The 24362-nt window shown below is 36.5% G+C and overlaps 2 protein-coding genes across 2 annotated transcripts; one reads left to right on the forward strand and one right to left on the reverse strand.

Annotated features, from left to right (window-relative positions):
- Window positions 1–1887: 1887 nt before the first annotated feature.
- LOC140936526 (ciliary microtubule associated protein 1A-like) lies at window positions 1888–7112 on the forward strand. Its single transcript, XM_073386010.1, has 6 exons — window positions 1888–2050; window positions 2944–3051; window positions 3192–3305; window positions 5048–5158; window positions 5620–5853; window positions 6678–7112. The coding sequence occupies exons 1-6, from the start codon at window positions 1999–2001 to the stop codon at window positions 6812–6814; spliced, it is 756 nt and encodes a 251-aa protein (XP_073242111.1). The 5' UTR covers window positions 1888–1998; the 3' UTR covers window positions 6815–7112.
- Window positions 7088–24313, reverse strand: LOC140936525 (splicing factor Cactin-like). Its single transcript, XM_073386009.1, has 24 exons — window positions 24049–24313; window positions 22275–22344; window positions 21191–21244; window positions 20657–20722; window positions 20260–20340; window positions 19132–19164; window positions 18838–18876; window positions 18410–18472; window positions 16955–17009; window positions 15636–15724; window positions 15435–15524; window positions 14926–14989; window positions 14441–14584; window positions 13894–14003; window positions 13196–13418; window positions 12072–12136; window positions 11381–11419; window positions 10862–10906; window positions 10519–10620; window positions 9858–9920; window positions 8556–8639; window positions 8263–8313; window positions 8043–8108; window positions 7088–7605 (listed from the first exon to the last, which is right to left on the reverse strand). Exons 1-24 carry the CDS (start codon window positions 24246–24248, stop codon window positions 7480–7482), a joined length of 2022 nt encoding a protein of 673 aa, XP_073242110.1. The 5' UTR covers window positions 24249–24313; the 3' UTR covers window positions 7088–7479.
- Between the last annotated feature and the right edge of the window lie 49 nt (window positions 24314–24362).

Here is a 24362-nt window from a genome sequence, read left to right on the forward strand (position 1 = left end):
GACGCCTGTGATTAGAAAAGACATGCATTCACCATTTTCACATCATCCATAATACACTTTGTTGACCCCGCAAATAGATCGTTTTCAGTCACTTGGTCAGCAGCTTTGCAAATTGCGTGGAATAAAAGAAAGTTTTAGCATGCGAAAAGAGTTCAATTCCGACAGGATTTTTTCACACAAACATGGCCGCCGATTCATTGTTTTGTACACAAATATGGCCGCCGTAACGTCATGTGAAAACTATCTACTGTCTTCAATTTCTCTTGGGGCGACTGTTTTACCCAGGAGAAATTGACAGCAAATCAGTGCACACGGGGTAAGCAAGGTGTATTTTGGGCAGTGGAACTGAACGGTTTTAACCATTTAGTTCAATTTAAAAATTGTCTGGACACAATCCAAATACTACAGTATGGAGTACTTATCCGTAAAAAGAACAAAACAAGTTTAAATATCTCCTCCGCGCGCTGTTCCCAGATCAGTAATCACGTTTTTTTTCATTAAGTGTTTGCCAGTTACACAAAAAAATAGCTGTGTCAGGAACTCCAGCTGTGTGTAACAATTTATCAACCATAGTTCTCGAACGTTGTATGAAAATTTCGGAGAATAGTCAATTGCGAGTACGATACAGGGTAAACAAATCCATAAAACCAATAGGTGTACTATTATCATGGAAAACTTGTATCCTTGTTCATTTAAATGCCTGAAAAGTGTAGCTGTCATTGCTTGCGTCTAGTCGCCATGCACCGTTTTTGCTTTTTATTTCTCGTTTACTTCAGCGTAGTGTGTTATAAGTAGCTTATTTAGTGCCTCTGGCTTATTTTCGTCGATTTTGTTGACTGTATTTTTCTCTTTGCACCGAATTTTCAATACATTTAGCCAGAAACACGTACTTTTTACTGTGTTCGGGTTTTTGGAATACATGCATATATTTTTCACTTTTCTATTGCTGTTTTGCGTACAAAATCAAATCGTTGTTTGCTGAAAACCATGGCCATTTTCTTAAATTTGTTGTTAAAACACCTCTAATCTGATTGGTTCTTTGTCGTTTCTTTTGTGTTTTCAGCCAATCAAAAACCATCTGTAATTTGCACTCGTTTTACAAGTTTGCACTCGTGTTACCCCCAGAATAGCCTGCGAGCAAGCTCTCCTATTTGGGCCAGCGAAGTGAGCCTCGCGAGAACGCGCGAGCGAGGCGGCTTCGTCGCTCGCTCGCGTGTTCTGGCGAGACTCGCCCAAATAGGAGAGCTTGCTCGCAGGCTACCCCCAGAAGAACTGCACTCCTTTCTCAGCTAGTCAGAATTGAGTAATTTTTTCGTGTATATTATTAAACCAATAAGTGCACTTGTTAGACTACGAGCAGTCTCTCTTTTTCCTTAGTTTGTCGAGCGAAACGCGCGAGACACGCAAATGATCCCGCGCGAGACTATAGAGTAGAGGCACGCGAAATAATGGAACGGAAATAATTTTCAGGAGCCAATCCTAGTTTGAAATTAATAGTGATCTTGCGTTTTCTGACGTTGTAATCTTTAGAAAAAAAATTATTCTGAAAGTTATTTGTCGTTGTTGTGTTTTTTAAAGTTTGCTTTTTCTCATCAGTCGCTGCCTAAACTCGACTGGCCACGTAGTACGATCAGCATTACAGTATTCTGCTTGCAGAATTTAATATGTCTACATTATTATTTTTGCTGATCAGGTCTTTATAGATCCTACGTTCTTCGGCATATTCGTTTGCGGTCCTTTTGCAGTCCCTTCAGGTTGTGGTTAGTGTTTGTACTCGCCTGGCCAAGCCCCAAACCAAAAGACCGGAAGTGAGGAATTTGTTTACCTGTTGCTATGGGCTGGAAGTCAGTTGTCAGGGAAACCAGCTTCTTAGCGACGTTTTTAGCTGTTTGGTTTGCGACCGATAAAAGCAGATCGCATCGGAATTCGTGGCGGCGAGAGCGTGCTATACTTTAGTGGTAAAAATCTAAATAATATCCTTTGGTTTCTGGTTCTAATATGGCCGAGGAAGGAGAAACGCAGAAACCCAATATTGCAGCCAGGGAACGAGGTAAGACGAAAGTTGAGAACAGTCGTAAATCGAGAAGGAAGGTTGGTTCGAGAGTTGGCGCGGCGCCTACCAAGCTCTCCGGAGTAATTAAAAGTGTTCAAAATCAGTCTGCCTTTTTACTTTACAGTCAAAGACCTTTTGAAAGTAGACGAGGTGTTCTCCGGGCGGAGATTTGAAACGAACGACTTCTACGTTCGAAAACATGCGTGTTTCAGACACTTGACCATTTAAGCAACCACAATTCAATACCTTTAAGCTTATATCACTTCTGCATACATGAGATCTTGTGGCTGTGAAAATATTTGCAAATGTCTAGACTTATTTTACTTAAAGGACGAAATTTCTGTAAAATAGTTCGCTTTTTTAGACTTAAGATGTCATTGTACGGTAGCTTAAAATAACTACCTGTGCGAAGTGGAAACTTGATCGTGACAATTGAAGCTAAAATCCCCTTTCTCCTACGTAGCAAAACAATATGCTCAAAGCGGTATCATTTCCATTATCAATCGTAAAGGAAGTAAAATGAGGCTTTTCTTTACTTTCTCTTGCACTAAACAAACTATTCTGGTGTTTTATAATCACACAGCTGCTCGCTATTTCCCGTGTCATTTGTGAACTTTTATGCGCAATTCGCTAATTGATTTCACTGTTAGGAAAGCTTATTGCCGTCTTGTGGTAGAAAGTATCCAAAATAAACCTTTCAGATCGAAATTGCGTTTCATTCAGCACGATAAATTGAACAATTAGACAAATTTTATGAGGAAGGGGAAAATTAGAGGAGCGATTGCGGCGAATATTTCAATATTTGATGGAAATGTTTACAGTTTTAATTTTTTACAGCTGGTAAATTGCTAAACGATAAATTGCCGAGGGCTTGTTTCTTTTCTCAACAGGACCCGGACCGGGCAGATATGGCCTTCCCTCCACAATGGGCTTTCAAAAGCACGACTTTTCAAAACGCATGAATCCAGCATACTCCTTTGGACAACGTCTTCCCAACAGTAAGTACTATAAACAACAAAAGCGATTATCACTAGCGATGCATTGAATCGTATTAGAAGTCAATTTATCGCCTTAAGGGTTTTCCCTCAGTTTATGAATTATTTGTTTTCGAATAAAGTTCTTTATTATTTACTTTCAGCGTTTAAAGATGACTGCAGTCCTGGACCTCAGTATAAAATAGATCCTAGAATAACTAAAACAGGATTGGACGGCACCCCAGCGTACTCTATCCTTGGGCAGCAAAAAGATCAGGGTAGGTTTAATGATGACAAGCACCTGAAGGTCACGCAAAGTATTAAAAAAATTGAAGCGCTAAAATAATGTGGTATTTTGCGTTAAACTATTGGCAAAGAAATGAGTAGGATTTTGTATAGTATTATCTTATGCAGAAATACACTGGATGACAATATGAATGCAACCACCTGCTCCCATTATTTCAATTATCTATGTTGACTTCTTTAGATGCAAATTCGTAAGAATCAATATCCCTACTTCAAAGTCATTTTGTGGAGCTTGGTGGCACATTAAGCCACATCAGGTGATTAAAACGATTGTAAAAGGAAAAATGGAGGAACATGTTGCTAATGATACTCACTGGAACAAATAGCTAGATTATTTTGACAATATTTGAATAAAAAAGAAAAATTAATCTAAGGAAGGCTCTTAGAATAAAATTAAGATGGAATCCATCAGGAAATTGAGTAATTTTAATTTTCAGTGTGACAAAAACCTTGTACCAGAATAATTTAAACAATATTGCATTTTTTTGTTACATTTTTCAAGGGCTAAAGATATAATAATTAGTTATCTGTAATAATATATTTCTCATGGGATCCCCAGGGGCGGATCCAGGATTTTTTTTAGGAGGGGGTGCACTCGACTCTTGCTCTACTTCAACACCAATAAACCACAGTTTTTTTTTTTTGTGCAGAACACCAGTTGTATTAGAAAACCGCAGGTCATCTCAGGGGGGGGGTGCGCACCCCCTGCACCCTCCCCCTAGATCCGCCCCTGATCCCTAGAAAATAAATGTCAAGTTTCACAAGAATTGTGAAAACACAGGTGAAAGTCCGAAAATTTCATATGTAAGGTGTCATTTTGTGAAATTTGACATTTATTTTCTCCGGCTCTCATGAGAAATTTTCTTTGGTGTTATTACAGATAACGAATTACATCTATAGCCCTTGGAAAATGTAAAAAAGAATGTGATATTATTATTTTAAATTAATCTGCTACAAGGTTTTTGTCCACTGAAAATTAAAATAACTCAATTTCCTGATGGATTACGTCTTAATAATTTAAAAGGTAAAATAGAGTTCAATTTTACAAAAAAAAATCATGCAAGAAGAGGGCCTTTAATCTTCCTAAATACCAGGAAGTCGAGGATGATCGAAGGGCCTCACAGGGTAGATAGATGAATTGACAACAACAGTCTTGTATGTTGGTCTAGCTAGTACAGTGCAAAGCCTGCATTGGTGATACATACAGAGATGGATCTAACGGAGGCAAAGACGGCCTTCATCTCATTTTTAGTCCAAGAGTACAAGATCTACAAAACAAAACTTTTGCATATTCTTATTCCAGAATACAATCAATCGAATGCACCCTATTAAAAAAGTCAGCAGAGAGCAGGAGTCCTTTAAATCACATCACATGTTCATGTAGAAATAATTTAACTGATGGGGCACATAAAAAGGATTTGCACTGAAAAAAAGTGAAGACTGCCTTTCACCATCATTACATGTTAATTTAAGAATGGCAGTCGTATAAATATACAGTCAACTCTAACAATGAACAGCTCTTTACGATCGACACCTCCCTAAAATGAACACCTAGAGTTGGCCTTAATTTGCCACTCTTTGTAACTGTCCCATTTTTAAAACTGCATGCTTGCGGAGTTGCCACCTTTATAGTATGAATCTTACAGAGAGTTGACAGTAGAAGTTATAATATTGAGAAAGTTGCAAAATATGTTTTGTTTAATGTCTTCAACAGCAACATTCAAAACTCCAGCGCCAGGAGCCTATTCCCCAGAAAAGGTTCATCCGCAGGGTGAAAGACACGCCCCGGCATACTCAATGGGCAGTAGATCTCGATACAGAAAACGTAAGTATGCTCACTTCTATCCTGCCCTGCTCAATTCATCTGATTTGATAAAAGAAAACAAAGAAATTGGCATCTGAGGACAATCAGGGGATCCATAAAAACTCAAAATCCTGGAGACTACCTGTGTAGCAACCTTTCAACAGCTCAAGTTGTTTCGTTCAAAGTATGCTTTGCACAAATCAAGTGTTAGTAAGCATGACAACTAGCTCACATGTTCTATTTGTGGTTAATCTAAGATTGGATTTATAACTGAGCTTCAAAAACTCAGTTTAATTATCTGCCAATCCATTTCGACTCTCACTTACAAAAACTTCAATCTCCAAAATTATTAATGAAGACTCCACAATAATAACACCCAAGTTTGCTTGGAGCCTGTCTGAATTGCACAGATAGGCTCATTAAGCTAACAACTTTACACAAAACTTGAGAATAGGGTGTTAACATTACTTTTTTGGTTTTAGGTGATGCCACTCCCTCTCCTAACTCATACACCCTGCCACCACTTCTTGGCCCAAAAGTCCCAAACAAAGGCTCCTCAGCCTGCTTCTCAATGACCAGTCGAGCAAAAACTGGTGGATTTTCTGAGGACCTTGCTAAGACTCCAGGACCAGGGAGATACCAAACAGTGGATCCAAGTACCTATAAGAGAAAAAGCCCTGCCTATTCTATGTTACAGCGAAACTTCATGCCTGGAGGTAACGTTCACATTGTTTTGCTTTCATTCACCATGACCTTCTAAGTTAAAATGTGTCCTAGGTAGTGTTGTTCCTCAAGATGGCCTAGTTTTAAAAAGATGTACCTTAACTCATGGCTTCTTGAAACTGACCTCAAGGTTTTCAACCCTTTAAGCCCCAAGATCTACAAACAAATTCTCATGACTGATCTCCATACATTTCTTCTAAGAATAGTTGAGAGAATTTGGTTTAAGATCAAAGAGTTATCCCTTTGGTAATCTGTTTAGTAATTCTCATAAGCTTAACTGTTTTATGATGTGCTGATGTTGTTAGGAGAAAATTGATGTTAGTCACTCTTGGGGCCTTAATGGGTTAAGGGATACACATTATAAGAAATTTTATCAGTGACTTCCAATGAGATTAGTAGAGTATATCACAAAGAAAAAGCTACAGAGCACAAGGTGAGGAGGAGACATGTCCCTCACCAGGATACTCCTGCAGCCTATTCATAGGTTACTCAGAGCAGGATTGTCAAAAGTAGCCGGATGCCGGCGAAAATCGCCGCCTACTTGGTTAGAATAATTTGGCCGGCTACTCTGCTTAGTATTTCTGTACAGATGATGTTTTTTTACATAAAATATCCCTGGACTGGCTGCTTACTTTGACAACCCAGCCATCTACTTCAAAACTTTCTGACAACCCTGTCAGAGAGTATGTAAAACCACACCCTATTGGGAGTCTCTTTTGCTCCAATAAAATATCTCTCTTTTTAAGCAAAATCAGAAAAGGGGGTTGACTGCATGTTTGGCTACAGAGTTTTACTCATGGCTTCCTTTATTTTACAGACTCAACACAGAAGCCCGGTCCTGGTGCACACAGCCCCGAGAAGGTGGAACTCAACAAACCCGCCGCACCCAAGTTTTCACTTGGAATCAGACATAGTGAATTTGTCACACCTCTTATCATCGATGTTACAGATTAATTGTATTTCTTGTTAGTTGCCATGAATTTTACTTTATTTCTTTTCTGCCATTAATTTTTGACAAAAGAAAAAAAAGAAAGAAAGAGACAAAGAATCATCTCCAATAATTTATAATAGTGTAAAATGAAACAAATGCTATGACCTTTGAATGAGTGTTGAAAATGAATAAAAATATACTGCTGCAGCTAATGATGTGTAATTAATCAATCAGAGTGCTACATTCAACCACACTGTAAATTTGTATTACAACACTGTTAATAAAGCATCAGTATTATTAAAATAAAAACCTTAATACAAAGTCTTTGTTACTAGCAACAAACTTTTTACTTGTCAGGAATGAGTCTTGCCCCCAGAGATATGGATGATTATGAATAAGAAAATGACAAACATGAGTGAATGACAGCTTGCTTTTCTATAAAAGACAATGAAATTTTATATACATCGAGTTCATATACACAAACATTTTGAACCTGCAGTATGTAACTCCATAATGAGCATTACTGATGAGCAGCACTCACAAAAGAGGTCCATACATATCCTTGGGAAGTTTGTTTGTCTGTTTTATTTCTTAGATGGTTTTTTCTTTGGGGCAGCTGAACTCCCAGAGGTAGATTGCACATTTTACATCTTGCATTACACAAAGATAATAATGCAGACTGTAACGGTTATCTTCGATATCTATATCGTTTGAAATGAAACCAAAGCTGGAAAATGTTGTTCTGAAATTGACAGCGGAAACCATGGCGATGGGAGTATTCCCACTCTCGGTTGACAATCTTGAAGGCAATGTCCTGCAATTTGACCAAAAGGTAGAATAAAGATCTTAATAAAAACAAAAGATTAATGTGAAAAAAAAAAAACACTCTTGGTGCTTGTCGGTAGGGACACAGGTGGTTGCGGTACATCGTTTTTGTTGCGCGGGGGGGAGGCAAACCTTCAGCTTAGCATGAGTAGGGGGCTACAATCTCATGACTTCCATTAGAGTTGTAGTGCTATCTTTTAGGGAATGGATTCAAGAATTGCTACTGAAAACAAGTTTTTTTTTTCTGTTTAAGAATAATATTGGTACATGTACCTCTGAAGGGTGGAAATGCATGTAATTCCAGCAAAAAGGAGATTCTGATACAGCTGTACCTCCTAGAAGTGTTCGTGAAAATTACAAACAACAACCCCATTGTTTTCAAGGCGGAGTTACCACAATACTTAGGCTTCAAGTTTGCCAGCATACCTCATAAGGTGGCCCTGCATGGAACCTAAGGACTGCAAAATCTTTTGAATCTCCAGGACTTTGTTCCTGAAAGTGAATTACAGACAAGACTGTTAATTTTAGCTTAAACCAGCTATGGTCAATGTCAAATTTTTAAATATCTACTGTGTAAAAATTGAATGCTAAATATATGTTAAATAACAATAACAATATTAAAAAGATGGAAACAAAAAAATGTTACCAAAAAATATTCTGGTGCTTCACTCTTGTTAATTAGATCAGGATAGAATATCTGAAAAAGCAATAATAGGGCTCATTAACATGAGTGACAGCTGCCTTTTTACAAGTGTCAAGATGGTAGACAAGTTGGCCTCATGTTCTGTATAGAGGTTCCACAAACTAGACTAGACTCTTGAGTTGATCTTGGGCAATTTCAAAAAGGGCTCAAGTTTAATGGTAGTAACTAATGACGGTATAATTCATGAACAGATGTAAGTTATGATCTACGAAACAATTGGTTAAACATCAGCTTACATTAAACTTGTATCCCTGTACTATCTTGGGTGGAGGATTGTCACTGTCATAATGTGTTTGATTGTATTTATTCCACTCATAACCCTATGAATTAAAAACAAGATGAAAGAAAATAAGATAGCAAGTAATCCCTTTTTATAAAGAAACTAGTCCACAAACTAGTTAGTCCTTAAAATTAAGAGTTATTCCAGAAAACAAGTAGCCAATACATATTTTTGATAGCAGATTGTAAATCTTCCATTTTTATTGAATGAAGCAGTTGTAAAGGCAAGGAGCTGTATAACAGGACTTTTTCAAAAATACCACAATTTTGCATAAGCATTGTTTTCAGTTTCTCTTAGGACTACAATTGCCCCAGAAGAAATTGAAAACAATGTTTATGCAAAATTGTGGAGGGACAACAAAGAGTATTCTGGTATTTTTGGGACAGCCTATAATCCCACAGTGACCCTACTTTATTCTGGTCAAAATTTTCCCACAACAACAATAAGTGGCCATTTTGGAGTTGCATAGGGAACTGGGGCGAGTTTCAAATTTAAACTAATCAAGCGTCCCCAAAAACCATATAAACTCTTTAAACACTTTTCAGTTGTTCTGTTAACTGTAAAATTCGTCATGCATCTACTACTTGGAAGAAACTAATTCGAAATCACACTGTTTGCCCATTTTCAGGAATATCACAGAAATTGTGAAAACAATTAAGAGTTTAGATAGTTTTGGGGGACGCTGTCACAAAATTACTGACGTTTGTATGGATCTTTAACAGTACTATGTTTCAAGAGTCATAACTTGATCCCTGTTCAACCTAAGAGCACTAAACGTGGTCAAATAACCAATCTCAACATGACCTTTTATATCGTTGTGTTAGTTTATCGATTACTGTAGTTTAAATATGAAACTTGCCCCAATTCTCCACGCAACTCCAAAATGGCCGATGAACAAGCTGTTTGGAATGTATATAACAGCTACAAGCAACTATATTACCTACCCTGCAAGCCAGCTCTCAGGGGCAAGGTATAGTAAGGGAGAGAGAAGTTTGCAAGCATGCCTAAGAAATTTGAAAAATGATTCAAAATGTAGATTGGTGTGGATGATGCAATCGGTCCTTCGTGACTGACACTGTGACTTGCATGACCTTCCCTCCTCCACCCCAACACAACAGCTGACTGAGACAATAGGTAGGCAATTTTAAGGACAAGGAAGGCAAGGGATGCTTTTGCTCGAACAGTGAAGCTTATCTGAGAAAATAGTATAGTATGCTATCAAAACTTGTTGGAATAATCAAAACAGTGAAAAACATACAGTGTGTACTCTGTTGAAGAACCTTGGCTTCCTAGGTCTGTACTTGTCTGCCCAGAGGTAAACCTGAGAATAGATTAAAGAAATAATAACAAGTATTACCGTGATGATGCATTTTTGCACTGTTGGAATTTAGTCCGAAACTATGATATTTTTGTGTTGGTTAACATGTAAATGTCCCAAAGTCATAATCTCCCCGTCATTTATGTACAAGCAGATTTTTTGGCAAATAATTATTCACGCTTATGGCACAATTGTTTTACTCCATACCTTTGTAATACAACAGATAAATAGAACCAGTAACATGTTTGCGCCACTCAATTTTCCATATTAAAGCATAATATGAAGGAAAGACAACCAAAAAATGTTCGGAATGTCTTTGTTACTGGTCAAATTGATTTCAAGTCAATTTTGATTTACTCCAGGTTGATTCTTATTTTCTCCTAGCCCTAGTAGACAAAGGAAGTATTGAGGATCAACCTAGGTAATAAAAGAATTTAACCTGAAGTCAATTCTGACCCACAAAATCTACATATCTGACAAAGACACACTATGATATTTTGGGTCAGAATGTGTTAAATTGATAGCAAACGCTCCAGTTTGTCCATTAATTATTGTTTATTATTTGTTTAAAATTTAAGACACATGGCAAATTAGTATGTACCTTCTGTGTAACAGGTACAGGAACATTAAATGACTCCTCATCAGGGCCCATGCCTTTACTGGCCTCACTAGCAACCATTCCTGCTGAGATCACACTCTTATCCTTTACAAAGAAAATAAAAGAGAGTACAATTCACAACTATTCCTCACTGCATTAATAAAAAGAAAAAAATATATAAGAATATTATAAGAAAAATATATACTTGGAGCCTTCCATTGTCACAAGTAAAGGGTATGATAATGATTATAAATTAAACTAAAATGAATAAAGTTATCTTCAATCTATGGAAAACAACTGTGATTATGTATCAAAACAATCATGGCAAAAAGAGCCAATAACCTACCACATCAGCTGTGCCGCCACTCAACACTTCCTGCCGCAACATTTCCTGGAAAAGTTTACCCATAAAATACTTTTAAAATGATTATTCTATTGAAGGAAGACGGATAGTCTAGTAATGCAGTAATTATACAGTAGTTTCAACATACTTTAATAACAACTGCTGAAATAAAAATACTTTTCTTTTAGCAGAGCTTGCAGTAAGAAAGGTTTTAATGTTTTTTTGTCTTTTCTTAGTAAATCCTGGATATTTCAGGGGCAATAATATAAGTTTATGTAGCTAAGAGAGAACCTTTTTTTTTTGAACACCTAAGTTTTAACAGGTTGTAAACATGTGAATAAATTTTTCAATACACTGGAGTAAAAAATAAATCAAATATAAACTTTAGTCCAAGAAAATCTAAAGTATGTATGGGCTAAATACCTATCAGCTGATCATGATAGTGAGTACAATGTATGATGATAATATCAAAGTTTTTACGAGTTTTTAAATCATCTTTAAGATGCATGTAAGCCTACTCACAAGCTGCTCCCAGTCCTCTGTTGGATCAACTACCAAATTCTAATAACAACAAGAAAATAATAATCAACAAATAAACATTATTGTCCAAAAATAGTATTAAATATCAAGTTGATAGACCCTATTTACACAATGATACCAACATGCATTTCTCCCCAGTGTTCCCTATACATTTCCTGTGATAACAATGAGAAGAATATTAAATTAACATGCAAGCAAAACCCTCTTCAGTTGTTGGTCAATTTCCTTTTCTCTCATAACCTTTATGCTTGATTGCCTAGTATCACAATAATTATTAAAAGAGTACAAATATTATTAATTATTATTAAATATTTAATATTAATGACTCTTATGTGTATGCCTTTTTTACCCTTGATTCATGTGCGAACAACACAAAAACTATAATGTTAATTCATCAATGATTGCCTAGTCAGTTGGCTGCCAAATTGTACAAGTTAAAATTTAAAAACAAATGATGTACATGTATTCATACTGTCAATATAACTAACTTTTGTCAAAAAAAAAAACAACAAACAAACAAACAAACAATCCATCATGATAACTATTAACCACTATCACTCAACTAGCATACTACTGAAAATTTTTTAAACTCCCACCTCAAAACGTGACTATTTCAAGTGATAAAACCAAATCTATGTGTGAATATGTATATGTATGAACAGTAATATGTCACCTCCTCAACATCGTTAATCTTTAGCAGTCTGGGGCTGTAATTTCCAGCATCATATGAAGAATAGCCTATATGAAGTAAAAGACATTACATGTAATAACAGATAAGTCTACTTAAATTAACTTGATCATTACTAATAGTTATAATTTTGAATCAAGCTACAAGAAAAGTGTAAGTTCCAACACCAAGTGCTGTGGTACATTTATTGATAAGAGTTGATAATGACTGTGATTTCATTTGATGGTGGCTAACAAAGACTTAGGCTTTTTTAAACTTATAAAAATATATATGTATATATATGCTAATATATTGATCAATTGCTCTTAAGCTACCACACCTAGACATGTCCCTGGCCCTCTACTATATGGTGCCAAAAATATTGGGAAATTACATGGAATTTAAAGGTGATGTCAGCAAAAAATGCCTATTATGCAGTAAATTGCCATATTTGTTCTGCAGTTTCTTTAGTGTTCACATGATAGAGCACTTGCTGTAAATGAACTGACAAAATATTTCAGAGGCCCTGTATGTTGCCTGCAGCACAAAATAGCCCTTTATTACTTTTATTCAGTCTATGGATTTTTTTACAACGATATACAAGATTTCCAATGGATTTTCAAATGCAGCAGGATAAGCTCAGACAGTAGTAGGCTTGACTGCGGAGCAAGAGGTCATGGGTATGATTTCCGGGGCTGGACCAATACTCGGGGTCTTAAAATAACTGAGAAATGAAGGCATTTCCTTTGCCCTGTGCAAGTGGCTAGACCATCGTGTGGCTCGGATTACCACAAAAAATGGCAGTCCAGTCTCCAGTTGGAGACTCAAAAAATTGTGTCGCCAATTAGTAATTCCATACTAAATACATTGACACTAAAAAAAAGTGAAAGTGCTAGTGGATTAGGCAATAAGATGCAAATTGAAATCACAAGACACCATCACAATAGCACAAGCCTTGCCATTTACTAATGTAACATGACTGAGAGTTATCAAAATATTTCTGACAAGCTATCTCAATAGAGATGTTTGTTTTATCACACTGCTTGAAAATATTACAATATATACATAAATTATGTATAGTGGTAAAATGTACAAAGTAAGGCACCTGAAGGTACCTCCAAGGTACTTACTTTCTTCTGTGAGATCCTGTTCTGTATAAACACTGGCCTCTGTTTCCTCTTCTTCACCAGTTTTGGAATTATCTTCATCTTTGTCTTCAGGATTTTCATCATCACCGGACTGCTTTTCATTCCCACTCCCACCTGATTTCATTTCTTTGTTTTCTGGTTCTGAGTCTGACTCTGATTCCGACAAAGGAATTTCATCTGTAGAATGACTGGCCATCTCAGATTTCTGTAAAAGACAAAGGATGGAGATAGAACATTTTAGATGGTTTGTATCTGTTACAGGTCAACTTTGATTTACGATTAATTGTGATTTAACCTAGGTTGACTCTCATCAAGGGCTAGGAGACAATAGAAATTGAGAATCAACCTAGTTTAAGTCAGAACTAACCTGAAATCAAATTTGACCGGTAACTACACCACCCTTTGTCAGCAATACTGTTAATATATTTGTTCATCAGTTTTGAGATTATGTTTTCCAGAAAAGAACTCATAATCAGCCCAAGACTCTTTATTGCAATCATATAGATACAAGCAAGGAGATGTACTAGGTAGAACACAGGAAATCTAGCAACAAGTCAGTCAAGAAACCTGCTCCTACAATAGCAGTAAGGCATTAATGGCCTCTTGGTAGAAGATATTGTTATTAGAAGCCAAATACCTTATAATGCAAAGGTAATGATGAAACATCATTACTTTAATACCTGCTTCTTAAGTTCATCTAACTTTTTTCTGAGCATAACTTGGTGAAATTCCCTCAACCTGGCTTTGGCCATAAACGCTTTTATCTGGTGCAACAGTGTTTCCCAGTAACCTAAAAAAGAAAGATTAATAAAATATTATACAAAATAAACTTTTAGCAAATTGTATGGTCACAATTGACTTCAAACTTGCAAATTGTATGGTCACAATTGACTTCAAACTTGCAAATATAAAATAAGAGAGATGTGAGGCCTATTTGCTGAAGTTAGGGAAAAATCTGGCGTAGGATTTCAAAGTTATTTACACTTTTCATAAAAATGCATAAACTTCTAACTATATGCCAATATCTCTAATGTTTTTATACCTACAAGAAAATAAATAACATTTTCTTAAACTGTTGAAAAGTTATTTTTAACAAAATTAGTATGGACCGCTTCTAATGGGTAGGCACAAGGTGAAAAATCTCCAACCAACTAAAAATTAAACTACAGTGTACAACATTAATGTATGCCATATATAATAAAGACAATTTGCGTAATCAATAGTTACCTATATCTACTGCATCTCCACTCTTGATCTTCTGGTTGATCTGTTTCTGCATTGCAATAAGCTGACTATATGTTTTAGCATTTAAAATGCCTGCTATATCTTGATACACAGATGCATTTATACTCTCTCTACGATCCATTTGGTCTGCAAAGCAAGTAGTAAACCTTGTAAAGACATTAACAGTGTAATTTTGAATGCAAAAGGAAATTTCTACATACAAATGTGCAACAAAACTGAATTAACAATTATTATTTCAAAACTTTGCATTAGTTTATTAGGAGTTAAATTTTGTTCACGTTAATTTATAATAATTGTTACAGCTGTAAGAGTTATTGTTAGAATTACAATGTAGTGATTTTTCTTTACACTGCAGGACGTTGACTTTTTTCAAAAAAATTGCACAAAAGACAATTTTCAGTCCTTTTACTTTTGTCACTAACAATATGTTCAATAATTATTTTAAACAAATCATTTTTACAGCTCACCACTGTATCTGGGGTCTTCCTTCTTCAGCTTTTGAAGTTCATCACTACAAACAGTTGTCATATCCTGCCAAGACATGTCATGTACACTGTTATAAAAATTATTATTGTTATAACTTACAGCATATTCAGGCGCAGATCCACACCAGTTTCCACCGTTTTACGGAAATCAGTCAGATTTTTCATAAATATATATATTTTTAATAAAAAGACTTTCCAAGTTGAAACCTGGTAAATGGTTTAGTAATAAATAGGAGCGAATAAATTTGGAGAGTGTTTGCAAGAGCTCTAGAGCAAGCGCAGCAAACTTTCCCTAAATACTACTGGTTTGGACAATAATAATCCGCCATATATTGGAACTGGCCAATATCCTGTCTGAACGACTCAGAAACCCAGGAAAGGGGACTTAAGCAAGTTAAAATCCAAAAAATTCCCCAGAGGAGCAGGAAATTCAGAATCAAAACCTAATTAACCTAAGAATGAATTTTATCTATTGCCACATACATATTTACCTTCCAAAATTCTGCATTCTTTCCTTCTTCTAACTCCATGTAGACTTTAATGTCAACAAGTAAGTCTTCCAGATCTTCTATTGTTAAACCCTATTGTATAGAAAATAACAATATGCACATAAGAAGCCATTTATATAGGTTATCTGGTTTTTTGTACTCGTATGTAACTAAAACAAAACATTATTTAATTTCTTCACTCACCACTAAAATTCTGTAAGGCTCATGCATTTGAATTTCCAGATCATTGTCATCTGAACTTACATACTGAGCAAGAAGATCAATGGGTTTGGCTAAAAATGAAGGTAATAATATTATTTAAGATCACATCATCATAATGGTTCCATTTCCCAAAGTGGGAAACAGGGCAGCGTCTGTTTTCCAGAATGCATAGTAGTTATACAGTGAGGGGTGACTGGCCCCACACCAAACCCCCAACCGGGAGGACCAGGGGCTATCCTGAGTCAAGCCATTTACCCTTGACCAAGCCAGCATGGTTGGATCTTCCAGGGGCAAAAACCTCTGCCAGCATTCACCACAGAAGGTGATGTTACACAGGACAATTTTCTATGGCGATCTTTAATGCAACACAGTGTTGCAATGTTGGAACCATGTTTTAATCATTCGAAACAATGTTGCAACAATGTGTTCCACTAAAGTCGTCACTGTGAAGAAAATATATGAGAAGAAAACTGGGTTGAGTTAACTTTTGCAAAGACTTCAGGGACTGTTACTAGGGACAGGAAAAACATTGGCCAATAGCTGACCAGCACGTCCCCAGTAAAGATCAGTAAAAACACTACAGGACACATTTCAGCTCCAGTTCCCTTCTTGTTTCTAAAGTGGTGAATTGCTATTCCTCTCTACTCCTTTGCCACCATATTATACCTGCCAACTTTTTCCGAGATATAAGCGTGAGATTTTTATCCTGGGAGTGCTGGGATTTTTGAAGACGACACGATCATTTCCGAAGATTCCCGAAGAAGTCTGAAGTCTTCCGAAGAAGTCCGAAGTCTTCCGAAGATGTGTAAAGTCTTCTAAAGACGTCCGAGGTCTGCCGAAGGCAAAGTTATCGAGAAAACGCTTATCCACAAGGACCGACGTTAGTTGATAACATCAGCACTATAGTTCTAAAATCGGAAAAGTTTTGGACTGACATGGTCAATTTTTTAAGGCTGTTGTGATGTTGGTGTTCCCAGAAATGGCCATATTATGGCTTTAAAAGCTTTATTCTAGTTGCTCACGAAATATTTAACGAAATAATTTCAGTCAGGCATGAGAAATTGGCCTGCAAGCGTGAGCCGGCGTGAGATCCAAGTTTTCAACCCCCAGGGGTGAGACTCACGCCTAAGGCGTGAGAGTTGGCAGGTATACCATATCACAAGTTGACAAGCCCAGGGTGAGAAAAATACAAAGCCATTATAAAACTTATCCATGTGAACTTCACCAGAAAAGTGTGTAAATTGGTTAATGAAGGGAAATTAAATGCTGTTGTTAATTTTAAACAAGCCAACGACACCTACCTCTGCCGTCCTGGATGCGAATTTTTGAGCGCAGCTTTGCTTGCTCTAAATGAAACTAAAGAAAAGGAAATAACCTCACTAAAACCAAAGGAATTTAAATAAATTATTGTGGCATGTTTATGCTTTACCAAATGCCTCACAAAATTAATACAGTACTTCCAGGAGAGGTGGAAAAATTCTGATTTCCTATGCATAATTCATCATAACCAGCTATTATCAACCAAATTTGGAAGAAGTTTGCGATATGTGATAAATGACATCAAAAGAGCAGTAAAATGCCAGATTATTGAACTGTTAACCGATAAGACCTTGAGTTGTTTTGGTAGTGAGTAAGAAAATGGCGGAACATTTCACTTATTTCACGAGGAATAAATAGGCAAACTATTCGCTAAAACATAGAAAGAACAGCAAGAAGACAATTTGATGGACAACACCTGCTATTTCAAGAATATTTGCGGAACTGAACAACCTTTTATCACCTAAATTTGCCAATTAACATGCACTATCAAGATGAACTTAACATCACTCATTTACGAGGAATAAATAAGCAAACTATTTGCTAAAATATAGCAAGAACGGCAAAAAACAACTCAAAAGACAACATCTGCTATTTGGAGAATATTTGCATAGCTGGACAACCTTTTATCTCCCAAATTTGCTGATGAACATGCAGTATCGAAGATGAACTTAACATCTATTGAGGTCAGCATGTTTTAGCTTGTTTTTAAACAAGGAATTATTTTGAATAAATAATAAAACAATTATTATTATTGAATTTGGCTATTGTATCATCTGAAGAATTACACTGTATGGAGATGGAGGAGGTTGTCATCAGACGAGGCCATAGGCCGAGGCGGATGACACCCTCCTTGATCTCCATAATTCTTCAGATGATACTCAGCCTCATTCAATAATTGTTCTTTATCAGTCAGTTGCATTCATATCCAATATTGCATAGCACAATATTGTACATATTTTCCACTTGTTGGAGATAACTGGAACCACAGCCTGATGAAGACCTACAGTACACTGTATATGCTCGAAACATAATACATGTAATAACTAAGTGACTTAGTGAGGAGGATGAGACACATGATAAATGGACCCTATAAAAGTATACATGTTACAGGCGAAAATTAAATTCAGGTTAAATTTTTTAACCTAGGTTAATTCTTAATTTCCCTTGTCTCCTAGCCCTGATTCATGAATAATTAGGGCGAGAAGACAAGAAAAAAGAGAAAATCAACCCACATGTAGGTTAAAAAATTTTAACCTGAATTTAATTTTGACCTGTAACATACACATACCATGATGAATAATATCTTTCATTACATTGCATTGGCAGATTTATTTTCAGCGATTTAATTTTAAAAAAGTAATAATTATAAACTTTGTATTATTAACATACCGAAGGTTCCCTAAATTTAGTAACAAGTTATTATAATAAAATTGTACCTTATCTTCTTGTTCTTCCCATTCTTTGAATGAATTAGCTTCTTTTTCTCTTTGCATGGTTTCCTAACAGGAGTTTAGAAGGAGCAAGTGTTTGAGTAAAATTAATTAATAACGGGTGAAAGCAATCTCCTATCTCACAAAAATATCAGTATACCTCAGAACAAAAATGTTTTCAATTTCCACAAAAATTTCACTGAACAGATGGATGGATAAAGTGTATTATTTTTTGCACCAAATAACTTTACTGCAGCTCAAAAAATGGATTGCCCTTTTTGTGTGGTCACAATGGTACACATAACATGCATATACAATGTAAACCACTGTGCAAAAACACAGTGAAAAAAAACAATGAGGTAATATTACTGGTGAGGGTAAAGATAAGCTTGAAGTAATCTTATTACTATTTTTCATAAACTTCATTTATTTACCCTCTCTTGTTCTCTCATTTGCTTCTCATGTTCCCTTTCCTAAAAACAAAAAAAGACATAGACATTATAAACTTTTGCTCTCCAGAAGTTGGATATCACATTAATAATAAAGACCAGTAACTATTATTTCTCTTCGCCCAGTTCTCATTACATGAAGTTTAAGTTACTTCTCAATAATTATTCTTCGATTCAAATTTACATGTAACTGTTGCAACCACCTTTATCATGTAGTGTAACTCCAAAAAAGCTGATCAGAATGGTAATGTTTCACTTTAGAAAGCTTTAGATACTTACCACTCTTCTTCTTTTAACTTTCTCTAGTTCTCTCTGTCCAGAAGAAATAAACACTAAATTAGGTCGGCAATTTCATGCAAGAAACCTGAACCCTTACACCCGTATAATAAAAGGCCCTAAGCATAATACACAGAAAAAAAGACTTAGGGGCTGTTGCATGGAGTGGGGGACCCCGGTCTAGTGGGGTTGGTTTCTTTTGTTTTCACGCTCTGGGGGACACAAAACAAAAGAAACTTACCCCACTAGACTGGAGTCCCCCACTCCATGTAAACAGGGTCTTAGTTTAAAGTCTTTAAATACTGAAATTTGGGCACAGCATACGGGTTTCAATAAAATCGAAGTAGCCAGCAGTTTTGAATAGGGTAACCGACTGTATCAACAAAGGGCTGTTAGTCCCCTTTTTCTTAGGGGGACGGGGTCTGGGGGTGTGCTTCCCCAGAAAATTTTTAAAAATTCAAAGCCCTCAAATGCGATTTTCAGCATTCTGGGACAAAATGGAGGACAAAAGAGCGTGTTTTTCATTCAAGAAAATGTAGCTTTCATTCAACTTTTGATTTATCAGTTATGCAATCAATTCCTACAAACAATGAACAAATGATGAAAACTAAATTACATACTTTTGCACTCAAACACATTCTGTGTAAAACAGTGAAAAATTGACTGAAATGTATAGAGTTAGCATGAGTAAAGCTTAACGTAAAACCAGTGGGCCTTTATGAAAGCACATCATAATTACATTTTCATTCAGATTTTATGATATATTTTTTGCTTACAATGTTATTCAAACTTCTTTCTGGAAAAAAGTAGCTGATTTCCATTAGCAAAGTAGCCAATGTGTTTTGAAGGCCATTGGTGCTTAAAACCCCTGACAGCCCAAGAGAAATTTAAGTCAAACAAGGTAAGAGCAATAAATTGGGTCCCAATTAATAACAAAATAAATTAGTTCCTAGCAGCACACACAGGGTTGGGTAGATTTTAGGATCTCTTGGAAATTGATAGCGCTATAAAAGTTGGCTTCATTTGGTAAAACATGAAATTGATACAAATACACATGAGAAGAAAGAACACTTGAATGATTATTATTACACTGCAATAAAAAAACAGCTTTATTAAATCTACTGTGGTTACTTTTGCTTCTTGTTGTCTTTGCTTTTCTCTTCTCCGTATTTCCTCTTCTTTTAAGTGTTGTTCACCATCTTTTTCTCTTTTCTGTAAGTGATCATAAACACTAATAAGTACATGTTACTGCTCAAAATGATTTCAGGTTAATTTTGATTTAACCTACACTGTAGGTTGATTCTCAATTTCTTTTGTCTCCTAGCCCTAGAAGACAAAGAAAATTGAGAATCAACCCAACCTCTTGAGTCCTGCACAACTGATTCTGGTAGTAGAAGTGTAAGAGTGAGGCCACTACGGCATATACCTGTATGTTAACAGTATCTACTACAAATGTCTACTAGCTAAAGTGTAAGAGAGCTCTGACAGTATCAAAATGACAATCTGCAGATGCGTGTAAGGGAGTTACCTTTTGCCATACAAAATTTTCCAGCAAATGGGCATCACCAAATGGATTATCTGTGTTAGTGTATCCCTGCAAGAAGAAGGAAATAATCAACATGTACGGTAGCTATACATGTACAACCTACATGTGCATGTAGGTTTAAAATTTTTAACCTGAATTTTCTTTTGACCTGTAACATACACAATGTACGAAATTCAAAGAACAAAACCCATTAACTCATCACCAATAGATGAGCTTGGGCATAGGTGCCTACAAAGTTGGTGGAGCCGGGCAATGCTCTAGCATGAGGAGGAGATATCCTGGCACGCAAACAGCCAGCTATTGCAACAACACTTTGCAACGAACTGCAAGCAAGCAACTGCGTATATTTATAAGTCACAAGGTGCCAATGCTAGAGGCATTGGGCTACCCCCAGTATACCTGGAAAGACTGCTGACCAGCATTGCTTTGAGGTTAACTTTGCCTAAATTACATTTAGTCCCATTTAATATTCTAAACTTTACAGGTAATATTATTACCATCCACATTGCAACTCACCAGATATTCATCATCCCATCCCATCTCTTTCCTTTTCTTTCTCTCCTTTGCTTCCTGTTTTGAAAAGGAAAGGTACAAAAAATATTATCTTTTAGCATTGTTTACAACATAGCATTGTGGGATACATGTATTATTACCACTCATGCTGTATTTTGATGAGCCACAGGGCTAGTCAAAATACAAGAGATGAATCAGCATGCGCGTCATTGAAACACCTACAAAACTGGAACATCTAAACAAACCCCCAAATTTTAATTTTTTGAATTTTAATCGTACGCTAAATATACAAGTATTACTATTCATGAACACACATCTAGAACACCACACCTGTAAACACCAGGGCCCAGTTGTTCGAAAGGTGGATAACACTATCCACTGGATAAATCTCTATCCCGTGGATAGCGCAATTGATTTCCTAATACTTATCCACTGGATAGCGATTTATCCGGTGGATAACACTATCCAGCAGTTGAACAACTGGAGCCTGAAGATAAAACTGAACTTAAAGTGGGGGTACCAAGTGGTCTAAACAAGACACAAGAGGACAGGTGAATTTTTCTCCTTTAGAAGTCAAAGGTTGAATTGTGGAGCAAACAGAGAGCTGTGATTGACAACAGTACATAAAAGCAGGGATGTAGCTTAAATTTATAACAGATGGGAAATGGCATTTGATGGGCTGGTAATATGAGAAAAAAAACGGTTACTTTTTTAAAGACTGCAATGTTTTTCAGCTGCAAAAGTCACATTGACAGCTGGGTACTTTTCCTGGCTCCCTGTTATTATCAACATCCCTGTAAAAGCACACTTGTCTCTGCTCTACTCCATGTATGACCTAACCTCACCTACCCAGACCATAACACCAGGCTCTAAGTTCCCTATATTCTTTTAAAATACATGTGATGTCACGCTTTCATGTCTAAGCATGAAAGAAAAAACACAAGAAAGTTCCTTCATCAAAAAATTAAATAAAGAATATTGTCCGGTCTTTTAGCACATAAATCAGGAAAATTAACAGGAGTCTGTGGTTTTACTAACTTGGTATTTTGTAGATATATCTTCTCTGTGGCTAACTTAATTTTAATACCTTCTTCGCAAGTCTTCTGGCACGTTTTTCTTCAGGGGTTTCTATTGCTTTTAGCAGCTCTTTCTCTTTCCTGCAAGGTAAATGAACATCATTATCCGCTGTGTGTTCATATCAAATTGAACTGCAGCACTCACACATATGTAACATGACTGCATAATTGCAAAAGTACATCGCTCCATGAAAGACTTGAGCAAAGCTGGAATTCAATGGTCTGTACTACTGTATGCCAACCCAGAAAGTGAAGATTACACCTTATTATATAAACACCAATGAAATACCAGGTGAACTTTCACGCGAAAACATGATATCTTCACACATGAAAATGACATGTGAAAAGATCACTGTTGCTATGGCTACAAAATAAATCATGCTTATCACAGCAAAAAAAACCTTTAAATGAAATGGTTTGGAATTGCATTGGTGTTTATGTAATAAATAAAACATTACATGGCCGCTTAGAGATACAAAATTTCTCTTTGACTGTTAAAAAATATTTCACGAGTGAGTGAGCGAACAAGTGAAATATTTTTCAACACTCGCAGAGAAATTTCGTATCTCCATGCGGCCATGTAATATCCTCTATACATGTATATCATGCTTGGTTATTCTCCAGAAAATCAGGAATGAAGTGAGAATCTCAGAACCAACTAATCAGAGAGGACTTTTTCTGGACAATTCTGACCTGGACCAAGCCAAAAGCCACAAAATTTATGGACGTGTATACTGCATTAATGTAAGGCTAGCATGCATATTTCATTCCTTTTATCCACTACTAAGTCACAAAATGTCAACATAGTTTTCATTCATTTATTGGTTTATTCAGATTTACAATTTTATTTTCTTGCTGCCCACAAATAGCAGAGGCTAGTCTAGGTAGGCAGTGTCTATATAAAACAAAATACGCACACTAAATGGTATTTAATTGACAAGTCAACAAAAGTCAGGTCTCAACTCAAATCTCACTTCTTGATCTTTTCAGGCAACATGGCTGCCATGAAATCAGCTGAAAACCAGCAGTGCTGCATCTAACTGTTAAGCAAATGCAGTATGAATGAGTGGTCTGGCCTAGGTTTGAAATCAAGACTTCAGTGCTCTCTGACACTCTTCCGTATAATCCGGTGCATTACCCCATCCAAACGAGCTATTCTATTTCTGACATTTTACCTATAAGCTTAACGCAAAGAAAATTTCATTTCGCTATCTAAGGCCCATTTCAAATGTGTGCTACTGCCGTGCCGAACTCATTTGATCGAATGAAATTTGACTTTAGCACGGCAGTAGCACGACGTTTGAAACCAAGTCATGCTACTGCCGTGTAGACGGCAGTAGCACGGCAGGCCTTGCAATGCCACACGGCAGTAGCTTGACTTGGTTTCAAACATCGTGCTACCGCCGTGCCGAACTCAATTCATAAATTACAAATGCATTAGAATACATTTAAAAGTTTGCTGAACCGTTTCTTTATTATTGTGTTTTGTTTTCGGCAACAGCCGTTCTGTTCGACTCAATTAAATTCGACGTCTGATACCAAGTCGTGCTAGTGTCGTACTGTAGTCAAGCTACAGTCGAGCCAGCTTAGCACGGCGGTAGCACGACGTTTGAAACAGGCCTAAGTCTCTAGCTAATATAAGCTTAATTTAAGCTTACTTGTAAAGCTGATCTTGGACAAACGTCTGCCACGGGAGAGCGCATTCGAAGTAAATAATAAATAATGTACACCATTCGTAAACAGAAAGTTTACTCGCCTAAACCAAAATAATTGCATATCTCTTACCTTTTCAATTCCTTGTCGTTATTATCAGGAATACTTTTCTTCTCTTTAGATGACTTTGATTTGGAGGCAACAGGGGAAGATGGTCGATCATGTTTACGTCGAGGAGAGCGGGAACGTGACCGACTTCTTCTCTTTCGACCCGGAGAACGCGACCTACTTCTACTACGATGCCTATGCTTCTCTCTATCCCTTTCACGCATCCTTTAATTTCTAAATGGTAAAAAATTACATCTCTTTTGGATAGAAAGCTGTAAAACGGGGCTTGTAAAACGAGATGCAAAACGTAAACGCGACGTGAGTGAGATCTGTCAGCG

Source organism: Porites lutea, chromosome 5 (assembly GCF_958299795.1).
Source record: "Porites lutea chromosome 5, jaPorLute2.1, whole genome shotgun sequence".
NCBI lineage: Eukaryota > Metazoa > Cnidaria > Anthozoa > Scleractinia > Poritidae > Porites > Porites lutea.

Coding starts and splice junctions, on each gene's coding strand:
- LOC140936526 (XM_073386010.1), top strand. CDS start 1,999: ATGGCCGAGGAAGGAGAAACGCAGAAACCCAATATTGCAGCCAGGGAA. Junction 2,051..2,943: donor TATTGCAGCCAGGGAACGAG/GTAAGACGAAAG, acceptor TTTTCTCAACAG/GACCCGGACCGGGCAGATAT. Junction 5,854..6,677: donor GCGAAACTTCATGCCTGGAG/GTAACGTTCACA, acceptor TTTATTTTACAG/ACTCAACACAGAAGCCCGGT.
- LOC140936525 (XM_073386009.1), bottom strand. CDS start 24,248: ATGCGTGAAAGGGATAGAGAGAAGCATAGGCATCGTAGTAGAAGTAGG. Junction 20,341..20,656: donor AAAATTTTGTATGGCAAAAG/GTAACTCCCTTA, acceptor GATCACTTACAG/AAAAGAGAAAAAGATGGTGA. Junction 10,907..11,380: donor CAGAGGACTGGGAGCAGCTT/GTGAGTAGGCTT, acceptor AAACTTTTCCAG/GAAATGTTGCGGCAGGAAGT.